At 41.7% G+C, this 18,203-nt stretch overlaps 1 protein-coding gene across 1 annotated transcript in view; it reads left to right on the top strand.

Annotated features, from left to right (window-relative positions):
• Nucleotides 1-17,283, top strand: part of PGBD5 (piggyBac transposable element derived 5) — a gene marked incomplete at both ends in the record, with an annotated part of 66,100 nt that extends 48,817 nt beyond the window's left edge. The window contains 4 exon segments of the mRNA XM_079550511.1: nucleotides 2,487-2,667; nucleotides 10,380-10,577; nucleotides 15,491-15,596; nucleotides 17,088-17,283. Of these exon segments, the coding sequence (XP_079406637.1) occupies nucleotides 2,487-2,667; nucleotides 10,380-10,577; nucleotides 15,491-15,596; nucleotides 17,088-17,283 (681 nt within the window).
• Between the last annotated feature and the right edge of the window lie 920 nt (nucleotides 17,284-18,203).

The raw sequence follows: 18,203 nt of genomic DNA, 5'->3' as shown, positions 1-18,203 counted from the left end.
TTTCAGAAGTGAATGGAGGATGGTCAGAGAATCTATGAATATTTCTGCCTGTGTCCTCGTCTAAGAACTATCTTTATCAAAAGAGGGTTTATATATACTTTTTTTATATATAAATAATGTGTAGTTAAGACTTTCTTTTAAGATATGCTTTACACTTCTGGAATTAGTGTGTGTTTATCCTGGCACCATCTCTGTTCTTTAGCACATCGTTTACTTCAGAATACAGATCATGTATCATTTCTCAGAGGTTTTATACGTAACACATTCCTCCAGGGTCTATTTCATGATGAATGAATAGCTAGGGAATATTATCTTAATATGTCTGGAATACCAGTGCTGGGAGATGCAACATCTAAAATAGGGAGAAGCTGTTTAATTTAATTTTGTCCCTCTCTAAGATCATTGAGATAATAAAAAATTACAGAGAGCACTATTGCGAACATACAAGAATTTTTATTCTCTGAGCACTATAAAGAAGTTTCTTTTATGAAGGAGTATGTTAGTAAGATAAATATGCAGGAAAGCAACATTGTGTATTCTGAATGGCTGCGTTCTCAAGCAAGTTTAGCAAACACTCATTTTGAATACATCACTCCAACAAACAAACTACAATTCCTTTTTCCTACACTTGAATACTGAGAAAGTTTCAGCTTCAGAGAGAAGCTGAAATTCCTGAAATTTTCTGAAATTCACAGAATCACAGAATTGCAGAGGCTGGAAGGGATGTCCAGAGGTCAATGAGTCCAGCCCAAATTCCTAAAAGATTTGAAGAGGGGAAATTCTGGAATTCCTAAAAGATTTCAGGGGGAAGTTCTTCACAAAGAGGGGTGAGGAGCTGCAACAGGCTGCCCAGATAGGCTGTGAATGCCCTATTCCTGAAGTTGTTGAAGGTCAGGTTGGATGGGGCCCTGGGCAGCCTGGTCCAGTACTAGATATGGAAGTTGGTGGCCCTGCCTGTGGCAGGGGTTTGAAACTGGATGGTCCTTGGGATTCCTTCCAACCCAAGCCATTCTGTGATTCTATGAATGTTTCAGAGCCAAAATCACATAGATGTACCTGGACAGCTTTTTCAGAAAATAAGCATTTGTGTGTATTTAAATCTTTGAAAGTAGCTTGGAGTTACAGTGCTGTTTGAATGACTGAATACGGGGTCTGCGTCTTCTCATTCCTCTTCCCAGCAAGTAATTTCTCTTGAATTTCACAACAAGATAAAGGTCAGACACTGAGTTCAATTTGATGGATGTTGAACTTTAGTGAAAATTACACTTGTGAAATACTTCCAGTGAAATAAAATTGAAGGCTTCTGTACAAAGGAAAGGTCACGCAGAGGCAGAAAGCACATAGTAGTGCAGAAGTCTCCTCTTCTAGAGGGATCATTTATAGGAGTGAAGGAGGAGCTTTATTTCAGTGCTCTTTCAGTTGGTGTGAGTATGCTAACTCTGCTGTGTTCAGTTAATTATGCTTTGTTCACATTACTGAGTGTAAATGTTCCCGCTCTCTAACATGTATGTCCACCTGCAGGTGATGGTGGCAACTCTCTTGAAATGTGTAGCCATGTGAGTTGCACAGCAGCAGAACACATGCTAAAGCAACTGCAGCCTGCTGCAAATGAGCTAGACATTTCATTATTAAAAGCAGCATATTGCACTGTACTCTGCTTCCTGGTTCAGCCTGTTTTGGTGGATTGTCTCCAAATCCTGGTCTAAAAGGATCTCTGATTTAGTGCTGCGCCTGGAGAGTTTGATTAGGATGTTCTGGCTGGTTAAGCATGTATACTGCTGGCTCCTCTCATTTATGGGGATGCACATACACTTGTATTGCAGCTTAAGTGACTGCTGCCAACAAAAATAAATCAGAATATTACTGCAGGGAAGCTCATGGGCCATTTCCTTTTGGTCATCTTGTAAAGCCTTTTTGGAACTGAAGATTCTGTACTCTCCTTTTGCTGGCAGCAGTAAAGCCTATAAAGACTCAGTAGAACACGTAATCTTTTCTATGACTTCAGATTTTTTTCTTGCCAAGCAAACAGTCTTCCAACTGCACAACAGTGACAGGAACATCAGGAAGCCCTAAAACTGACACTATGTTTATTGGTAGCTACAAAAGCTAGACTAGGGTAGTTTTAAAATAACAGCTCCTCAAAAGAGCCTTTAGGTCATTTGTGCTCGGTCTGCTAGTTTTATTTTTTTATTGTCCACTTTATTAATGTTTTAATAAAAAATAAAAAATAAAAGTTTTGTTATTTATATACATTAGTTATATATTTTGTACATGACTCAAGACAGTTCCTCTTCAATCAGTGTGGCTAAAATAAGTCCAAAGACTGGAACACCTGTGCTTTAGATATTTGCAGATTATTAAGAGTATCTTCTGCCTTGGTCTTCGCATTGTCTCTCTTTGAGCTGATGCACTAGCCATTGCATCTGCTTCCTGTGCCTCTGGATTCATTATAATCTTTTGTCTTTTCTCTCTCCTTCTCCTTTAAGATTTACGTCCATCTCAAAGAAGGCAGTGGTGCTGACGGGCTGGATGCTTTGAAGAACAAGCCACAACTGCACAGTATGGTGGCCAAAAGCCTTTGTCAGAATGCCTCTGGGAAGAACTACATTATCTTCACTGGCCCAAGCATTACCAGCCTCAATCTCTTTGAAGAATTTGAGAAGCAAGGTGTGTATTGAGTGACTCACTGTGTTTTAATGATAACAGGCCTAAGGGCCTCCTGCCACTGAATTAAAAAGAACCTCCCAAAAGGCTTCAGTGAGATCTCAATTCCATGTATGGATAAGTTAGTCATCCCTCAGAAGAGATCTCATTTATGGAAAGGTACTATGAAGAGTGATTTTTAATTTCCATCTATGATCTTCAAAATTTCCAAGCTAAAATGAGGGTATTTAAAGTCCTGGCTTTTGGACTTTGCCTTAGAAATGTGAGGTTTGATCTTCTGTATGACCTACGGGACTTTTCAAGGCATTTCCCTATTTGCCTGTGATTTTTCTGTTCCTGTTGCTAAAAGGCTAGGGATGCAATGAATCCTTGAAGATGTGTCTTTAAAGTCCTTGCTAGTTTAGTATCAGTTAGATGTGACTTCTTGGGGTGATAATTTTATGTTGTTGCAAAAGCCCTAGCATAGTTCAGCTTTTTGCTTGTACAAATAAGCCTTAGTAGAAAAGTTGGTATTTGGAAAGCATAATGAACTCTGCATTTGCCAGGAAAATGCTCTTCATTACACCAGTGTGGCTCCTCTAGTCAATATCTTGCTAGTGCAGAGAGTATCCTCGAGACATCCTTTCTGTCAAATGCCTCTTCACCTTATATGAAATAGCTGCATGTTACCTTGCTTTCAGAGATGCTAAAGACTTGTGACTCCCCTTGAATTATAGGCTCTTGCACTCTGGCAATCAGGTAAAAGTCATCTCAGTATAATTCTCAGCTAGTTGTTCAGTCAGCACAGCCTTTCAGGGTCATTGTGGTACGTGAAACACTTGAGAATATAATCTATAGGGGGCTACAGGGCTGTTCCCCTTTTCGACTCATGGCTGATGACTGACTTTTGGTTTTGGCATGTTTTCCATTGCAGAAGCTTAAACCCACCTCTGCCATTATTGTAATGCAACGTGCTCTAAAGCAAAGGGAACAACTCGGGATTGAGACAATATTTTGATTTGCATCTGAAACAAGCATACCAGTCAGCTATACCAGTGCTGTAGTTGAGCCCCTCAGTCCAGTACTTCAAACTGCACTGGCACTGAGGGCTGTCTCAGATGCAGAATTTAGCACCTGAGTTATTTTAGGTAAACTGGAAGCTCACAGAATACCAGTGTATTATCACAAAAGAAGTTGTTAATTTTCCAAATGCTGTAAACAGCCATATGGGAAAAAGTTGGACATATCTATGGTGCATTGGAATTAATCTTCTCCAGAAAATGACTGGTTATAACCATTACATTTTTAAGGCTAACAAAGCTGGAATGGAAAATGACTGGTCAGAAAAAGTACAGGATATCCCACATGCTCCTTGCACATGAAATGTGTCAGGTTTAAGCATGAAGAGTGACAGACAAAGAGTCACACTGTTTCTCCTCAGCTGGGAAAGGAAAAAAACAAATATGGCATGACCCTGTTAGTCCGTAACCCCAGAGGAAAAGGTAAAACCAGTTGCATGTTGTCTATTTACAGATAATTCACATTGTTTACAGAGGTATATTACTCGTGGGCTTTACACTGAGCAGGTAATTCTAATTAACAGTTTCTAGCAGGTAGAACATTCAGTAATAATGTTTTTACCACATGCAATTTGGACTTATTATTTCATCCAATATTCCATTACTATATTGATCTCAGTTTGACTCATGATTTGTTATTCTGCTTCCTGAGACGTTTACAATATTCAGCAGCTGCTTGCAAAATTAAATCTCTGATCTGGTACACTCCATCACTTCCCTTACTGGCTCTGAAAAATATCTTGGAATTCCTATATCATGCAATCATAGAATGGCTTAGGTTGGAGGGGACCTTAAAGATCATTTAGTTCCAAACCACCTGCCTTGGGCAGGGTTGCCAACCATTGGATCAAGCTGCCCAGGGCCCCATCCAACCTGGCCTTGAATGCCTCCAGAGAAGGGACATCTATAATTCCAGTGCCTTACCACCCTCTGAATAAAGCATTTATTCCTAACATCTAACCTAAATCTCCCCTCTTTTAGTTTAAAGCCATTCCCCATTGTCCTATTGCTATCGGATCATGTAAAAAGTTGGTCCTCCTCCTGCTTGTAAGCTCCCTTCAAGTACTGGAAGGCTGCAATGAGGTCTGCCCATAGCCTTCTCCAAGCTAAAAAGCCCAGCTCCCTTAGCTTTTCTTCACAGGTGAAGGGCTCCTGCTCTTTGATCATCTTCGTGGCCCTCCTCTGGACCCACTCCAACAGCTCTGCATCCTTCCCCTGCCAGGGGCTCCAGGCCTAGACATGGTTCTCCAAATGGGGCTTCACAAGGGCAGAGTAGAAGTGGAAAATCCCCTTCCTTGCCCTTCTGGTCCCCTCTCTTTTGATGCAGCCCTGGATACAGTTGGCCTTCTGGGCTGCAAGCATACACTGCTGGCTCATCCCTGGCTTTTCATCTGTGAGGACTCCCAAGTCCTTCTCCACAGGGCTGCTCTCTCTGAGTTCTTCTTCCAGTCTGTACTTGCTTCAACCCGAATGCAGCACCTTGTACTTGCTTTGTTAAACCTTATTAGATTCTCGTGTGCCCACTTTTCAAATGTGTCCAGGTCCCACTGGTTGCTGTCCCTCTCTTCTATTGTGCCAACTGCACTACTCACCTTGGTTTCAGCAGCAAACGTGCTGAGGGTTCACTAAATCCCTCTGTCTGTGTTATTGATAAAGATGTTGCAGACCACTGGTCCCAAGATGGACCCTTGGGAGACACCATTTGTGACTGGCCTACACATGGATGTAGAGCTATTGACAATGACCCTCTGGCTGTGATAGTCCAACCAATTCTTTATCCACCTAGCAGCCCAGGCTTCAAATTCATATATCTCTACAATTTAGAGAGAAGGATGTGATGAGGGGGACCATGTCAAAGGCCTTGCAGAAGTGCAGGTAGATGACATCAGTTGCCTTTCCCTTTGTTCACCTGTGCCATCACTTCTTCATAGAAGGCCACCAGATTGGTGAGGCATGATTTGCCCTTGGTAAAGGCATGCTGGCTGTCTCGGATCTTCTCCACATCTTGCATATGCCTTAACATCTCTTCTAGGAGGATCCACTTATGATCTTTCCAGGCACAGAGGTGAGTGTAACTGGCCTATAGTTCCCCAGGTCATCCTTTCTCCTTTTCTTAAAAATGGGAGTGATGTTTCCCTTTTTCCAGTCAGCAGGGACTTTGCCTGACCATCGTGATTTTGCAAATATGATGGAAAGTGCTTTGGTGACCACATAAGCGAGTTCCTTCAGAACCCTTGGATATCTAGCCCCATGGAGCAGATTTCATCTGCATGTTAGCTTTCCTGACCCCATCCCTGCACATTTGGACAGGATCCCTAGATTCTTCCCAGGCTCCCATCGCCAATGCACTGCTTGTACTTTTTATATAAAGAAGGTCACACTCATTGTGACCTTCTTTATATAACAAGAGTGTGTCTGTTTAATAAGGATGTGGGATTGTTTGTGATTACCATGGGATACTAGGTGTTCACTCGCAGGTTTGGTAGTGTTGAAGTAGAAGGACTGTGATAAACTATGAGAGATCAGATGCCAAGCGCTGGTAGAATCAGTAGGAGTTCTGGAGGAGAAGTAGAGTACTGACTGTACTGCAGAACAAGAAATGTGTTGCCAGCACCTGTTGGGATCCTGCTGCATTGGCTGTACATTTGGAGAGAGGCAGACAGAGAAGTCTGGACTCAGCCACCAAGCTGATGAATGCTGGACCACATGTTCCACTCCAAGAAGGGGATTGTGCTTGCTCAGCCCAGAGAAGGGAAGGCTTTGGGAGGGACCCAAAAGCAGCCTTCCCGTACCCTGGGGAGGTTGTCGGGAGGATGGAGCCAGTTCTTCAGTAGTTCATTATAAAAAGATGAGAGATACAAGACGTAAGCGGAACGAAAGAATTAGCTCAGATTAGATTTGAGGATTTTCTGAGGACAGTGAAGCAGGCTGCCTGGAGAGGAGTTACATCCTTGGAAGTTTTCAATCCCAAACAAGATAAAGCAGACCTGTCTGCCCTCAGAGCTCACTCTGCTTTCAGTAGGGGTTTGGACTGAAGGCCTCCTAAGTTGCCTTCCAACCTGAATTATCCTATAATCTGTTGGGTCCTACGATCCTATGAATACTTTTGTGGAACTATAAATGCCATTAGTTTTCCCTATGCCCCACATACATTCCTGCAAAAATCACAATGTTCTTTTTAGAAAGCCTGCTATGTAGCACGTTTGTTGTACAACAGTAAGAATACGCATCAAGTAATATAAAGGGATATCAATGAATGTAATTCAAAGGTCTTTGGAGATACCAAGAGATGAGAAAACTTCAAAAAATAAGACTGGGAACTTTGGTCTATTTCAAAATCTAAAACCTGAATAGATTCGTTTTCTTTTTCAAGGAACATTCAAAACATTTCTTTTTCTGGCCTCTGAATAGAACTGGAAACCTGCACTGAAATGCCCCAAATTCTCTGTTCTTTGAGCAGACAGCTGCTGTTATTTGCTGTGATAGTCATTCATAGCACATATTCCTTTTCACTCCTCAAAGCAAAAGTGTTGTTCCCTACAGAGGACAGCACATCCTGATGCCTTATGTTTCCCTTGAGGATATGAACCCTAAAAATCCCTGTTGTGCTTTCTAAACCAGCAGGAGCAGCTGGCTCTGTACTGCAGAGCACTTGGACTCAAGCTGCAGGAGCAGACAGCTGGATGTCCATGGTGCTCACAGAATTGTTGCAGGGTTCTGTAACACCAAGCACATGGATTTAAGCAAGCTCACATCTCCTTGTTCCAACAGGCCCCTGAGTTGCCCTGGCTCTAACATGACCCAGTGTTGCATGCAGGATATATGGTTGAAAAATGCGTACTTCTGCTTGAACTGACTTTAGCCTGGATACTTCTGCAGATGGTATCATTTGCAGCACTGAATAGGCTTCCAAGCAAGCTCTCTCTGGCCTGGAGACCTCGGGAATGAACCTGGGTCACTCTGCCACACTTTCTCTTTTTGCTTTAATAGCCCATGCTAGCTTAGGTGCTTGCATTTCTATACAGTTACTGTTTAAGACTGGTGGGGAGCCTATCTCCTTGTCTCCTGTGCACGCAGCAAACACCTGTTGTGATTTGGACTTAATTACATGCAAAAACTTCATTGATCCAGATGGGCTTAATTTTTATTGCTTCTATTGCTATAGTAATTGGGTGTTTTTTAAAAATTCTGTAGATTAAGGGTGTCATCCATGATGAGAGACACCAGTATATCTCAGAAGTATTGATTGAGCCTTTCTGTGCTGTGTAGCAGGGAGGTTATGCTGTGTGCTTCTGAGACAGGAAATGGTTCCCATTATTCTGTGTGAGGATTGAAATATCTGCTGAAGGCTTTCTCCAGGCTTACCGCCTGAGCTAAAGGGAAAGCTGCAATTAATTATTATGGGATTTCAGAGTTGTCTGTTACTATTTTGAAGCTCTAGCGCAATAATGTAGTTATTGGCTTGGTTTTATACTGCTGCAGTCTCCTGGAGAGAGTTAGTATCACCCTTCAGTGAGTCATAAACCTTAGGCAGCTCAGGAAAATTCTCAGGCTCGTGTGTTATTAGAGCAGGAAAGTCTTACTATTGGCTAGAAGAAAGCTTTTTAAAAATTTAATATGTTAAACCTATGTTTGCGGGAACATGACCTCCATGACCTCTACAGTATTTGCGTACCTTAAAGCAAGATATTTAACAGAAGAAAAAAAAAAAAAAAAAAAAGCAGGTGCAATTCCTCCTATATTGATTCTAGGCCTGTTGCCATCAGGCTTTTCTTCTCTTTTGTAGAGGGAAAATATAGATTTCCAAGGATTGATTTCTTTCCTTAGAAATAACCAATCAAGTGCCTTCCTCTTTCTGAATAAGCTCCAGTGCTGTGTTGGTTGACCTTCTTCTGACGTGAGTCTCTTATGTTTCTGATGGAAAAGTCTTAGATCCTCATAGATGTGCCCACAAAAACTAGATGAATCCTTGAGTATTTGCTATTACTGTATCAGTATTCCATTAATGTTTGTGAACCCTAGCTGCTGAGTATGCTTAGAATGCCAGGCTCTATATGAACCAAGGGCAAAGGCTGTACTTGCCCTCAAGAACTTGCATTGTTACAGGCAGACAGACAGAAGCAGAAGAGTCATGTGAGTGGAAATCCAAGAATGCAGTAATGCTCTTTGGAATCCAGAAACTGTAACCTGTCATAGCATTTCCCCTTTAAGGATATCCAATTATCCATTGTGGAAAATTAAGCACAATGAAAAAATTGATTAAATGGTCTTAACTGACATATTAGCTTCAGACTACTGCAGACTTCAGCTGCCATATGAATGATGTACACAGATGTCACCTACTTCCATGCCCATCCATTTTTTCAGTGCAGGTGGATTAAAGCAAAGCCTAGGGACACTGAAGAAATTTCTATCCAAGATTTCCTCGAGTTTAATTAACTTGCTCAAGAAGATCTCCTTCTCCTTGAAAGCAGACCATTATTATTTCATGACCTAGTGAGAAGTTCAAGCATTTTCATCATTAATTTAGTTTCAAAGTCTTGTCTATTCCTACCTGGCTGCACTGAGATGTACTTTGTGGCATTGGATGTTGTTCAGGAGGAGAAATAGGAGCTAAGATGAGCCTGGGAATAAAGGGCTGTGAGGGGAGCATATCATTTGGTTTTAGTTCTCACAACCCTACTCTGTTATCAGTTGTCAGATTAATCTTCCCCAGGCTAAGTTCATTTTGCCTGTGACAGTAACTGATGAATGACCTACCTGGTACTGGTACTACCTGGTACCCTGTACTCATGAGCTTGTCCATTGTATGTTCTCTCCCTCTCCTGCTGAGGAGGAGAGTGAGACTGTGACTTGGTGTGAACCTGATGACCAACCAAAGAAAACCTACCACAGGGCTTTTGTCTCCTTTCCCTAAAATCTGCTCTCATGAAACTTTGTGTTTCCATTTTCTCTATCATTTAGAGCGTGCATTTTTTTTTAACTGGCCCATGGTTTCAGTAGTTCTTAAATGCTTATCCATGATTTCTTTAATAAACTAGATTACCCATGTGCAAGAAATGCCAAGATAAAGAACAAGAACTGGACGGCACAGTGAAGCAGCAGATTAAACCAGAGTTTATCAGCTGTGTATATTATGAAAGGTATAATAGGAGCAACGTATGAGATTTCAGTTACCAGCGAAGATGTTACAGCTTTCTTTCCCTCCTTGCTTCCTCCACAATTTATTCTCTCAATTAAACATGAAAGAGTCTCTTGGATCATAAATTCTGATTTGTTCCATAATACATATCACTGCTTGTATTTTTCAGTCCAATTTAAAACGTTGTGAAGAATATTACATGGGTTATGGATGTCATTATTGAGAAGACACCCTGCATTCTTCTCCTTGTCACTGCACTGTGTCTGTGCAGGAAATGTCAGTACATTCCATCTTAAAAGCAGGCTTTCTGCACTTGTCTCATTTTCCAGAGCCATTCAGAATGGACACAAATGTTAGGTACTGCAGGCAGAAGCCAATTGGCTGATGTATTTGTTGGACTATAGCATTGTAGGACAAACTGTTTTTCAGTCAGGTCAGTTGGACTTGCTCCGTTGCTCCTGCTTTTTGGGTCCATGTGATGTTTTGCTGATAATAAGTGCTTTTTTCACATGCAGAAATTTACTGCTGTGGGTTGCTGAGCGCCAGGAAGAGTGACTGTACAGGCCTACCTCCATCCATGCTGAACAACCCTGACACTCCCCAGTCCAGAGGACAATACAGAATAAGAATGAAGGGAAACATGTCCTTGATCTGCTGGTACAACAAAGGGCACTTCCGTTTTCTGACTAACGCCTATTCACCGGTTCAACAAGGTAAGCAGTATTCCTGCTGCTCGTGTGGAAAGTGCACATGCTTTAAGTGACAAGGCAAGATGAGTCATGGAGTTTGATTATAAGCCTGAACAAAGAGCTTGATCATAATATCCTAGAGAAATGATTGCAGTAGTGATGACTTCCCTTTGTGTCTTCTTACAGCTATTATATTTTCCTATTCAAAGGTTAAAAAAGCCTTTTGCTAATGCAGCATCCTTTGCCTGTACTGGTAAAGACTGTATCCTTTTAGGTATAAAGATAATATCTCTGCTGGTGGTCAGAGAAGGGGAGTGTTGTTGTATGACGCTATACTAGTCACATTTGCAAAACATCTTGTGGGATTGCTGCTGCAGAAAAAATAATGAATTACGTGATACACTTAAAACTCAGAGTAGGTCCTACAATTAATTTATTTTATCCAGTAAAAACACAGTCACAAACAAATGTATTTTTGCCAGAAGTTTTGGCAGTTGATGAAAAGAAATGAAAACAGATAACTTGAATAGTTCAAATGATGGCCAAAACTTTCTTGATGACTAAAATCTTTTCCATTTCAAAAATATATAAATATTTTAACTTAGAAACTATGTGATACAACATGACAACTTAACTCTTTGAAAATCTGCATCAGTGGAAATGTTGCTTCAGTTTCTCTTCATTTTATTACTCAGAATTACGTGTAACTGTCTGAGACAAACCACTAAGTGTAAAGCCACCAATTCACAGGCATCAGGGAGACTCACATTCTGAGCCCCACCATCGTCTCTGCCACGAGCTATGCAGTAGGTGGGCTTTGGTGACAGGGAGAGCTAATTGCCCCTTTCAGAGAGGGGCCATGAGAGGCTGAAGTTGATGGTGGCCCTCCCAGTGGTTTAAGGTTCTTTGGTTAGGACTTATGCATGTGTTGGATAAGACCTCACATGCCCTCAAATGCCTGCTGGGACAGCCAAGAGAGTTCAGGGTGAATCAGAGCAGAAAACTGAGAGGTTTTTTCAGAGCTGTGCTGGGGAGAAAAGAGTCTCCAGTGAAGGTCTGAGAACAGATGGAGGTTCAGCAGGAGGGTAAGAGACCAGATTGCTTGCCTCTAATTTGGCATCTCTGAAGTCAGTGCAGCAAGAGTGGTTGAAGGCAACTTGACCACCAAAGTCTTCTCTAAATGATGTAAACATGGAGGAGGAAGAAATTTGTGTTCTTGAGGCAATCCTGAAGCACAGACCTGCTGAATAAATGTGTTAAGTGGGAGAGGAGTAAGGAGTAAATGGGACTGAAACCTACATGGAATAGTCAGAGACTGGAGCCAGTGGGATTACTTGACAATAAATTGTGGATTTCTACATTGAGCATAAATGTTAGTGAGAGTAGAGAGGCCATGAAAACAAAACATAAAAACATAGAAGATAAGATGGACAAAGCAAAACCTAGAGTGAGAACAGAGGCAGGTGTAGCTAATAGTGAGCTATGTATTGCAATTTAAAGGAAAGTAGGGAAGGTAAACCTTGCATATACTTGGAGGGCAAATCCCACCAAGCCAGAGGCACTGGAGGGCAGTACTCTTGTCACCGTTGATCTATGAGTGCTATTCTTAGATGCAGCACATTATTTATTATAGATGTTTTGAAGCAGTGTGTCATAATACATCATCTTGGATGCTAAAAGATGAGTCTTATTCCTTTAGTTTTGCAAAAAAAAAAAAAAAAAAAAAAGTCCTCTTTAGTCTGCTGTGAAGTACAAATTTTCTGCCTAGAACAAAATTCAGTGTTTTCTTAATTTCCCTTAAGTTTTAACTTGAGTTTAATTTTCTTTTGTGTCAGTACTGCAGAAGTCAAAAGCAATTTCCAGAGAGTAAAAAGTTATCCTTAATATAAACCAGGTGATATGCTGGTCCAAGCCTTCCTGTCCGGGTGACATGGCCACATTTTGTTTTCCATTCAAGATCTGGAACTGGCTTTCCACACATCTCCAGGGCTGTGTTCTAGAAACAACAAAAATCCTCTCTACTCTTTTATTTTTTTATTTTTAAACAAAGCAAAACAGAGAAGGCAGCAACCTCTCTTGCACACAGCAGGATGATCAGGAACTCAGGGAATCCTGGGATTTCTGGTCTACGGAAGGAATAGGGAACCTCAGGGTCCCTGGTGTTGTGTAGTGTTCCCAGCCTGCTGGAGACTGTGAAAATCCCATGGCTTTGGCAGCATGTAGAGCTGGAAACATCAGCTTCTTTGCAATTAGGGGGGCTGGGCTGCTTTCTTTTGAGCGTATTATGTTTAAGCAAAAACTTATTGAACCCAAGATCCTTTGGAGAAGTAGCTTCTTTCTGAGAAGAGCTTTCGTAGATGCCAGTTCTACTTAGAAACTATATATATATTAGACATTAGCTAATGATAAAAATGATGTTTGAGCTACACATGCAGAGAACAAGGACCAAAAAGCTGCAGGTGACACGGTCTCACCAGTAACTGGTGGTGGTAAAAGGTTGATGTAGGGTTTAACACTTAGGAGTACGGACTAGATAGAAAGCTAAAGGGAGACAAGGGGAGCATGGAGAGGCAGTTGGAGAGGAGACAGTGGTAATGACAACAACGAAGCATGATCAGGAGCCAGCTGCTAATAACATCCTACTGACACAGCCAGTATCAAATGCTGCAGTCCCCTGAGAAGCTCTCATTAGCTTCTCTTTGCTGTCTATGTCTTTTCTGCCCACCCTGCCTTGAAGATTGTACAGCGGGAACCAAAAAAAGATGGGAGATGTGGAAGCATTGCTTTTGTGTACACTGCTTTGATAAGCAAGCCCCAGTGTGGTTCTTAGTCCTGGAGGAGCTGGAGTGAGGAATGCCTGCTGACATCTTTTTTTCCTGAAAAAAATTCTAATTGCAAAAATGGAAAGTCTGGGGTAAGATGCGGAATGTTAAAAAATATGTTTCAGGACAGGGAAGCTCTAGGATTATAACCTTAAATTTACACACGTTCTTTCTGAGATTGAAATCATGGGGTTGTGTCCAAGTATGGTGAGACTTAGGATGGAATGAAGGCAAGCCCTTGAACATTAGTCCTTGTGCCAAGCTGCCTGTCTGCAGCTCTGATAAAGAACTGTAACAAATTTACATCCAGATCAAAAGCCATATAGCACTTGGAACATGAAACAATCCAAACCTAAAGCTGATGCCAGCAGCCTGCACCAGAGCGGCAGGCAGGCAGGAGAAGGCAGGCGCAGGCTGCAGCGCTGGCGGTGTTCTCCCCTGGAAGGCTGCCAAGGACTGAGCACAGTGATGCTGGGGGAGGACCAGGAGGGGAAATAACTCATCTGAGGTGCCGGTGAGTCAGCTTGCTTGGGGCTTCCTGCCACAGAGACCTGCAGCTATGAATGACCCAGCTCCGAGGGGGTTGCCTTGTAGCTATGGAATAAGCCTAGAGAAGGCCGTAAGAATAATGTGCATATGAAGCTATGTAATATTCTCAGTACAGAGGAACGCTGCACAGAATACAGTAGAAAGTGAGAGGGAGTGTGTGGTGCCCACATAGTTGCCATCACAATGCATTGTTAAGGATAGTGAATACAAAGCAAATTGCCAAGGAAATATAAATTCTCCAAGGGAAGATGAGTGGGAGAAGAGAGGGGACATTTGCACCCTGTTCTGGAGGGGAAGAGGTGAGAGTGTTGAGCGTTTTAAAGGTGACATTGTTCTTGACTCATGAAAAATCAGAATTTAAAAACCCCAAATAAATTGCTGCGTGGCTCAGTAGTAACATGACATTTAGTATGTGTCACAAGTCTTGCTTCAAAATAGAGCCTGCCAGCTAGGACAGCACAGGGAGCTTGACAGAGATAATGGATGGAATGAGACTTCCAGCTGAAGGAATGAAATGGTGAAGTCTGCAGTCAAAACGTGAGGAGCATTTTAGGGATGACTGTAAAAGACTTGGCAGAAGGAAGGAAATGGGAGTTTGAAGGTTGAAGAAGTGAGGAAGCCCAGGATCATATCTGTACCAAAAAACAATGCTGAGAAACAATACAGCTTAGCCTTTACTTCTCTAGAAAAACACTTGTGCCCAGCAGGGAGCAGGGATCATCCCTAGACAGTAATCTGTAGCCGCGAAGCAAGAGATGGACCATACCGTATAGACCTGACAATCAAATGCTGAAGGAATATGAAGTCAAAAATGAGGAAATGAGGGAACAGACTCAGTAAGGTACTACAGATTTATTTCATTCATCCTTCCCTTCTACAGACAGCCACCCCTGCTGAATGGGAAGGATATGGAAGACTGGAGTAACAAAGGAAAGAGCTGGGGCAGTTTCTTGGAAGAGCATTGGGCTCATAAATACTGCGGTAGTGTTGGAAGAGGCCAGTGAAAGACACACCAAACAAACTGAGGCTACTCTTTTTTTTTTGTTAGTTTTTTTTTTTGTTTCTGCCAAGTAGCACCCACTGGAGTGGAAGTCCTGTTGCTTTTGTTCTTCAGGGGAGATATGAGGAAGGGATCTCATTTCAAGGGACTTGTTTAGGACTATTAGAACTCAAAGCAGGAAATATCAAGTTACAGCTCTAGATTTGACCACAACTCACTGTGAACTAGCAGAAGAGAAACTAATGCACTATTGGTAGTGGGCTACTGTAGGACTAGGGTAGTGGTTTTTCTGCCTGAAACGTGGTGAGAACATTTGTCTCTGTAACACCTTTTCACCTCCAACTAAATATTGATTTATCTTCCTTTTTCCCTTGTTCAGTGTACTATCAATGAAAAAAAATGTCAAATTAGCATCTCCATTCTGGATAACAGAGGGGCCACGTCCCGGTTTTGGGACAGAAACTTGCAAAAATTTATTTTATAATGCTCAGTGTATGTGAACTGTATCTTTCAATGGCTACACCTACTGTGTGGATTTAAAACTGTTATATTTCTAATTGATGCAGGAGTTATAATTAAGAGAAAAAGCGGAGAAATTCCATGCCCCTTGGCGGTTGAAGCATTTGCTGCTCACCTTAGCTATATCTGCAAATACGACGACAAATACAGCAAGTAAGTGAGAAGGGGTTGGGGGTGAGGGAGTTTCTTTCTTTCATTTCTTCTCCATGTTGAACTGCAGCTGTGAGCCCAGTCCTGCTTTCACTTAATTCATTTCTGTCAAAACTCTTGTTCTAATCAAAGATCAGAATCTGGCTCTGCACAGTGGTGAGAGCTGCACTGCTAGACGCACTGTAGAGAATCTCTGCAGGAGTATAGAGATGAATGAGCACTAATCATTAAGCACATTGCATTTTTTACTGCTTCCTTTCACCTTTTGAATAATCTCAAAGACCTGCCATTCTCGCTTTGGCTCTATCTACCTACCTACCAATCCAAAAAAGAAAATTACGAGTTCATGTTCTTAGCATCTTGAAAATGACTTGTAAGAGGAGTTGGAAAGATGAGCCAAGAGGCAGATGTTATTCTTGGCCACATCAAATTCAAGGCTAGGTTGAGACTTCAGCAAAAGTCTCCAAGTCTCTCAGGGTAGCTCAGTCTCCACTCCTATCAGCAGGTGGTGATGATCTGTCTTGGTGATATTTGAGCCACCTTGAGCCCGAAGACGCTCAGCTGCGAATACAGAGCCAATCTAGGTGGATTGTGAGAACAGAATATAGATATTTGGGCTCCTGGATTCCATTTGATGTCCTCATTGCTAGCTCTTAATGTAATGGAGAAACAGAGACAAGTATAACAGCAGTGGGGAATCTTGGCTGTGGGTGTAGCAGTGAGATGCAGATGATTTCACGAACTGAAAACTGAGGAGAAAAAGCAACAGAGATTTTCTAAATTAATCTGAGCAAAGTCGCAAGAATTGGGTATGTGGAAAGCAGTATGAAAAGAGATTAGGTAGTAGATTTAAATGATTACTAAAATCATTGAAGAGAATATTCTGGTAATCCTAGAATTAGTCAGAACCTAAATATAAGGTGGTCAGTCTGTCCTAGTTCTTCTGCCTTATGGAGAGGAGGTGCTCTGCATACCAGCACTGTATGCTCTGTTTCTGCCCCCATATCCTCCCACATACTGTTGACAACAGCAGAAATAATTTTTCTCTTACAGTTGGAATAATTGAGAGAGGCATCAGCAGTATTCCCTAAATTGTAGCCTAATGGGCCTGAATCTTTTATTTTAGTTACAGTCTGAAGGGATTCAGACCAATGGCTCCCAGCATTTGGGTGTTTGTCACAGGCAAGCTCTAGGAGTATAGCATCAGGTTTTTGTGATGCTATGTGCAGAGGTGAATGCTGCTGAGGTTTTGGCTCCTGAAACAAGGACACTGCTAGAAATTTCCAAAAGTAAACAGGCAACTAACTGTAAATGATTTCAAATGCAAAGTACGGAATTCTTGAAGATCATACTTGCACTTGGCAGTAAGTACTGGTTCTGCTTCCCTTTTGCATAATCTTCTTCTAGGGTCATTTCTTGCCTTCCAGATGAAAGTGATGGCTGAATACTGTTTGTTTATTTGTTTGTTTGTTGCCTTTTCTCTTGGCTTTGTAGGTATTTTATTTCTCACAAACCAAACAAGACCTGGCAGCAAGTATTCTGGTTTGCCATCAGCATTGCTATAAATAATGCCTACATCCTCTACAAGATGTCAGAGGCCTACCATGTGACGAGGTATAGCCGTGCACAGTTTGGTGAAAGACTTGTAAAGGAGCTTCTGGGCTTGGAAGACATTTCACCTTCCCATTGATGTAACGTTCTTGGAGGCATAGGCAGGATGTGAAGGTAAGCAGAAGAAAATACCACACCTGCAACAGCAAAGCAAAGAACTTCTGACGCCACCAGTGCTGTCCTTATCCAAAAACACCAAGTGATGCCACTAGAGAGGTGGAAACTTTGTTCCTAGTAGCAGCTGGATGTAAACATGTTCTGCAGAAAGTGCCACAAGAAACGCTGACACAGAATTGCATATGTGAATGCCCTGTGGGTATCTGTACACTGGAAATGGACTTAAATTAGTTGTCTCTCAATGCCATTCATTAAACAGGGTCATCTTGTAAAGTCATGCTTGGGCTCAGTGCTTTCCACAAGCTGAGATAGCTCAGCAGGCCCAGGTGGGCATTGCGTAGAACTCTATACCTTATTTGGAGTTACTCAATTCTAGGACAAGTAGTGTAAGTCTGTACCATGGGCTGTGGTTGAGAGTGCCAACCACCTTGTAGGAACCATTGCTGTCCTCACAGTGTGCTAGAAGAAACAGTTCCAAGACACGAACCCCAAATAGGCATATTGACTAACAAAACCTTTAAAGCAGGCAGCCAGGAACTGAGAACTGATTAAGACTTTTTTCTTTCTTTTTTTCTTTTTAAAGCATAAGGCAATTTGATCCCCTGGAGATCACAGCAAGATTAGAAGAAACCAAATACATGAGTAAATTTAAAATGGAAAAGCATGACACTGATTTATTTTTTTTTTTAAACCAAGATGAAACATTTTATACATGAACAGTGAGTGGATTAATACTGCCTCACATCTTAACTGCCATGGCAGTTAAAATCTGTTGGTATACAGATCAGAAATAAGAGCATAACAATCATATTTTTTCTTGATTTCAGCCATCTTGTATGTTGCTTTAAAGTCTAACATAACGGACTGTTAAGTGGATAACAA

The sequence above is a fragment of the Tetrao urogallus genome (assembly GCF_951394365.1).
Source record: "Tetrao urogallus genome assembly, chromosome: 2".
Classification (NCBI taxonomy): domain Eukaryota; kingdom Metazoa; phylum Chordata; class Aves; order Galliformes; family Phasianidae; genus Tetrao; species Tetrao urogallus.
The sequence above is the reverse complement of the archived record's forward strand: the minus strand, read 5'-3'. Positions and strand labels throughout refer to the sequence as shown.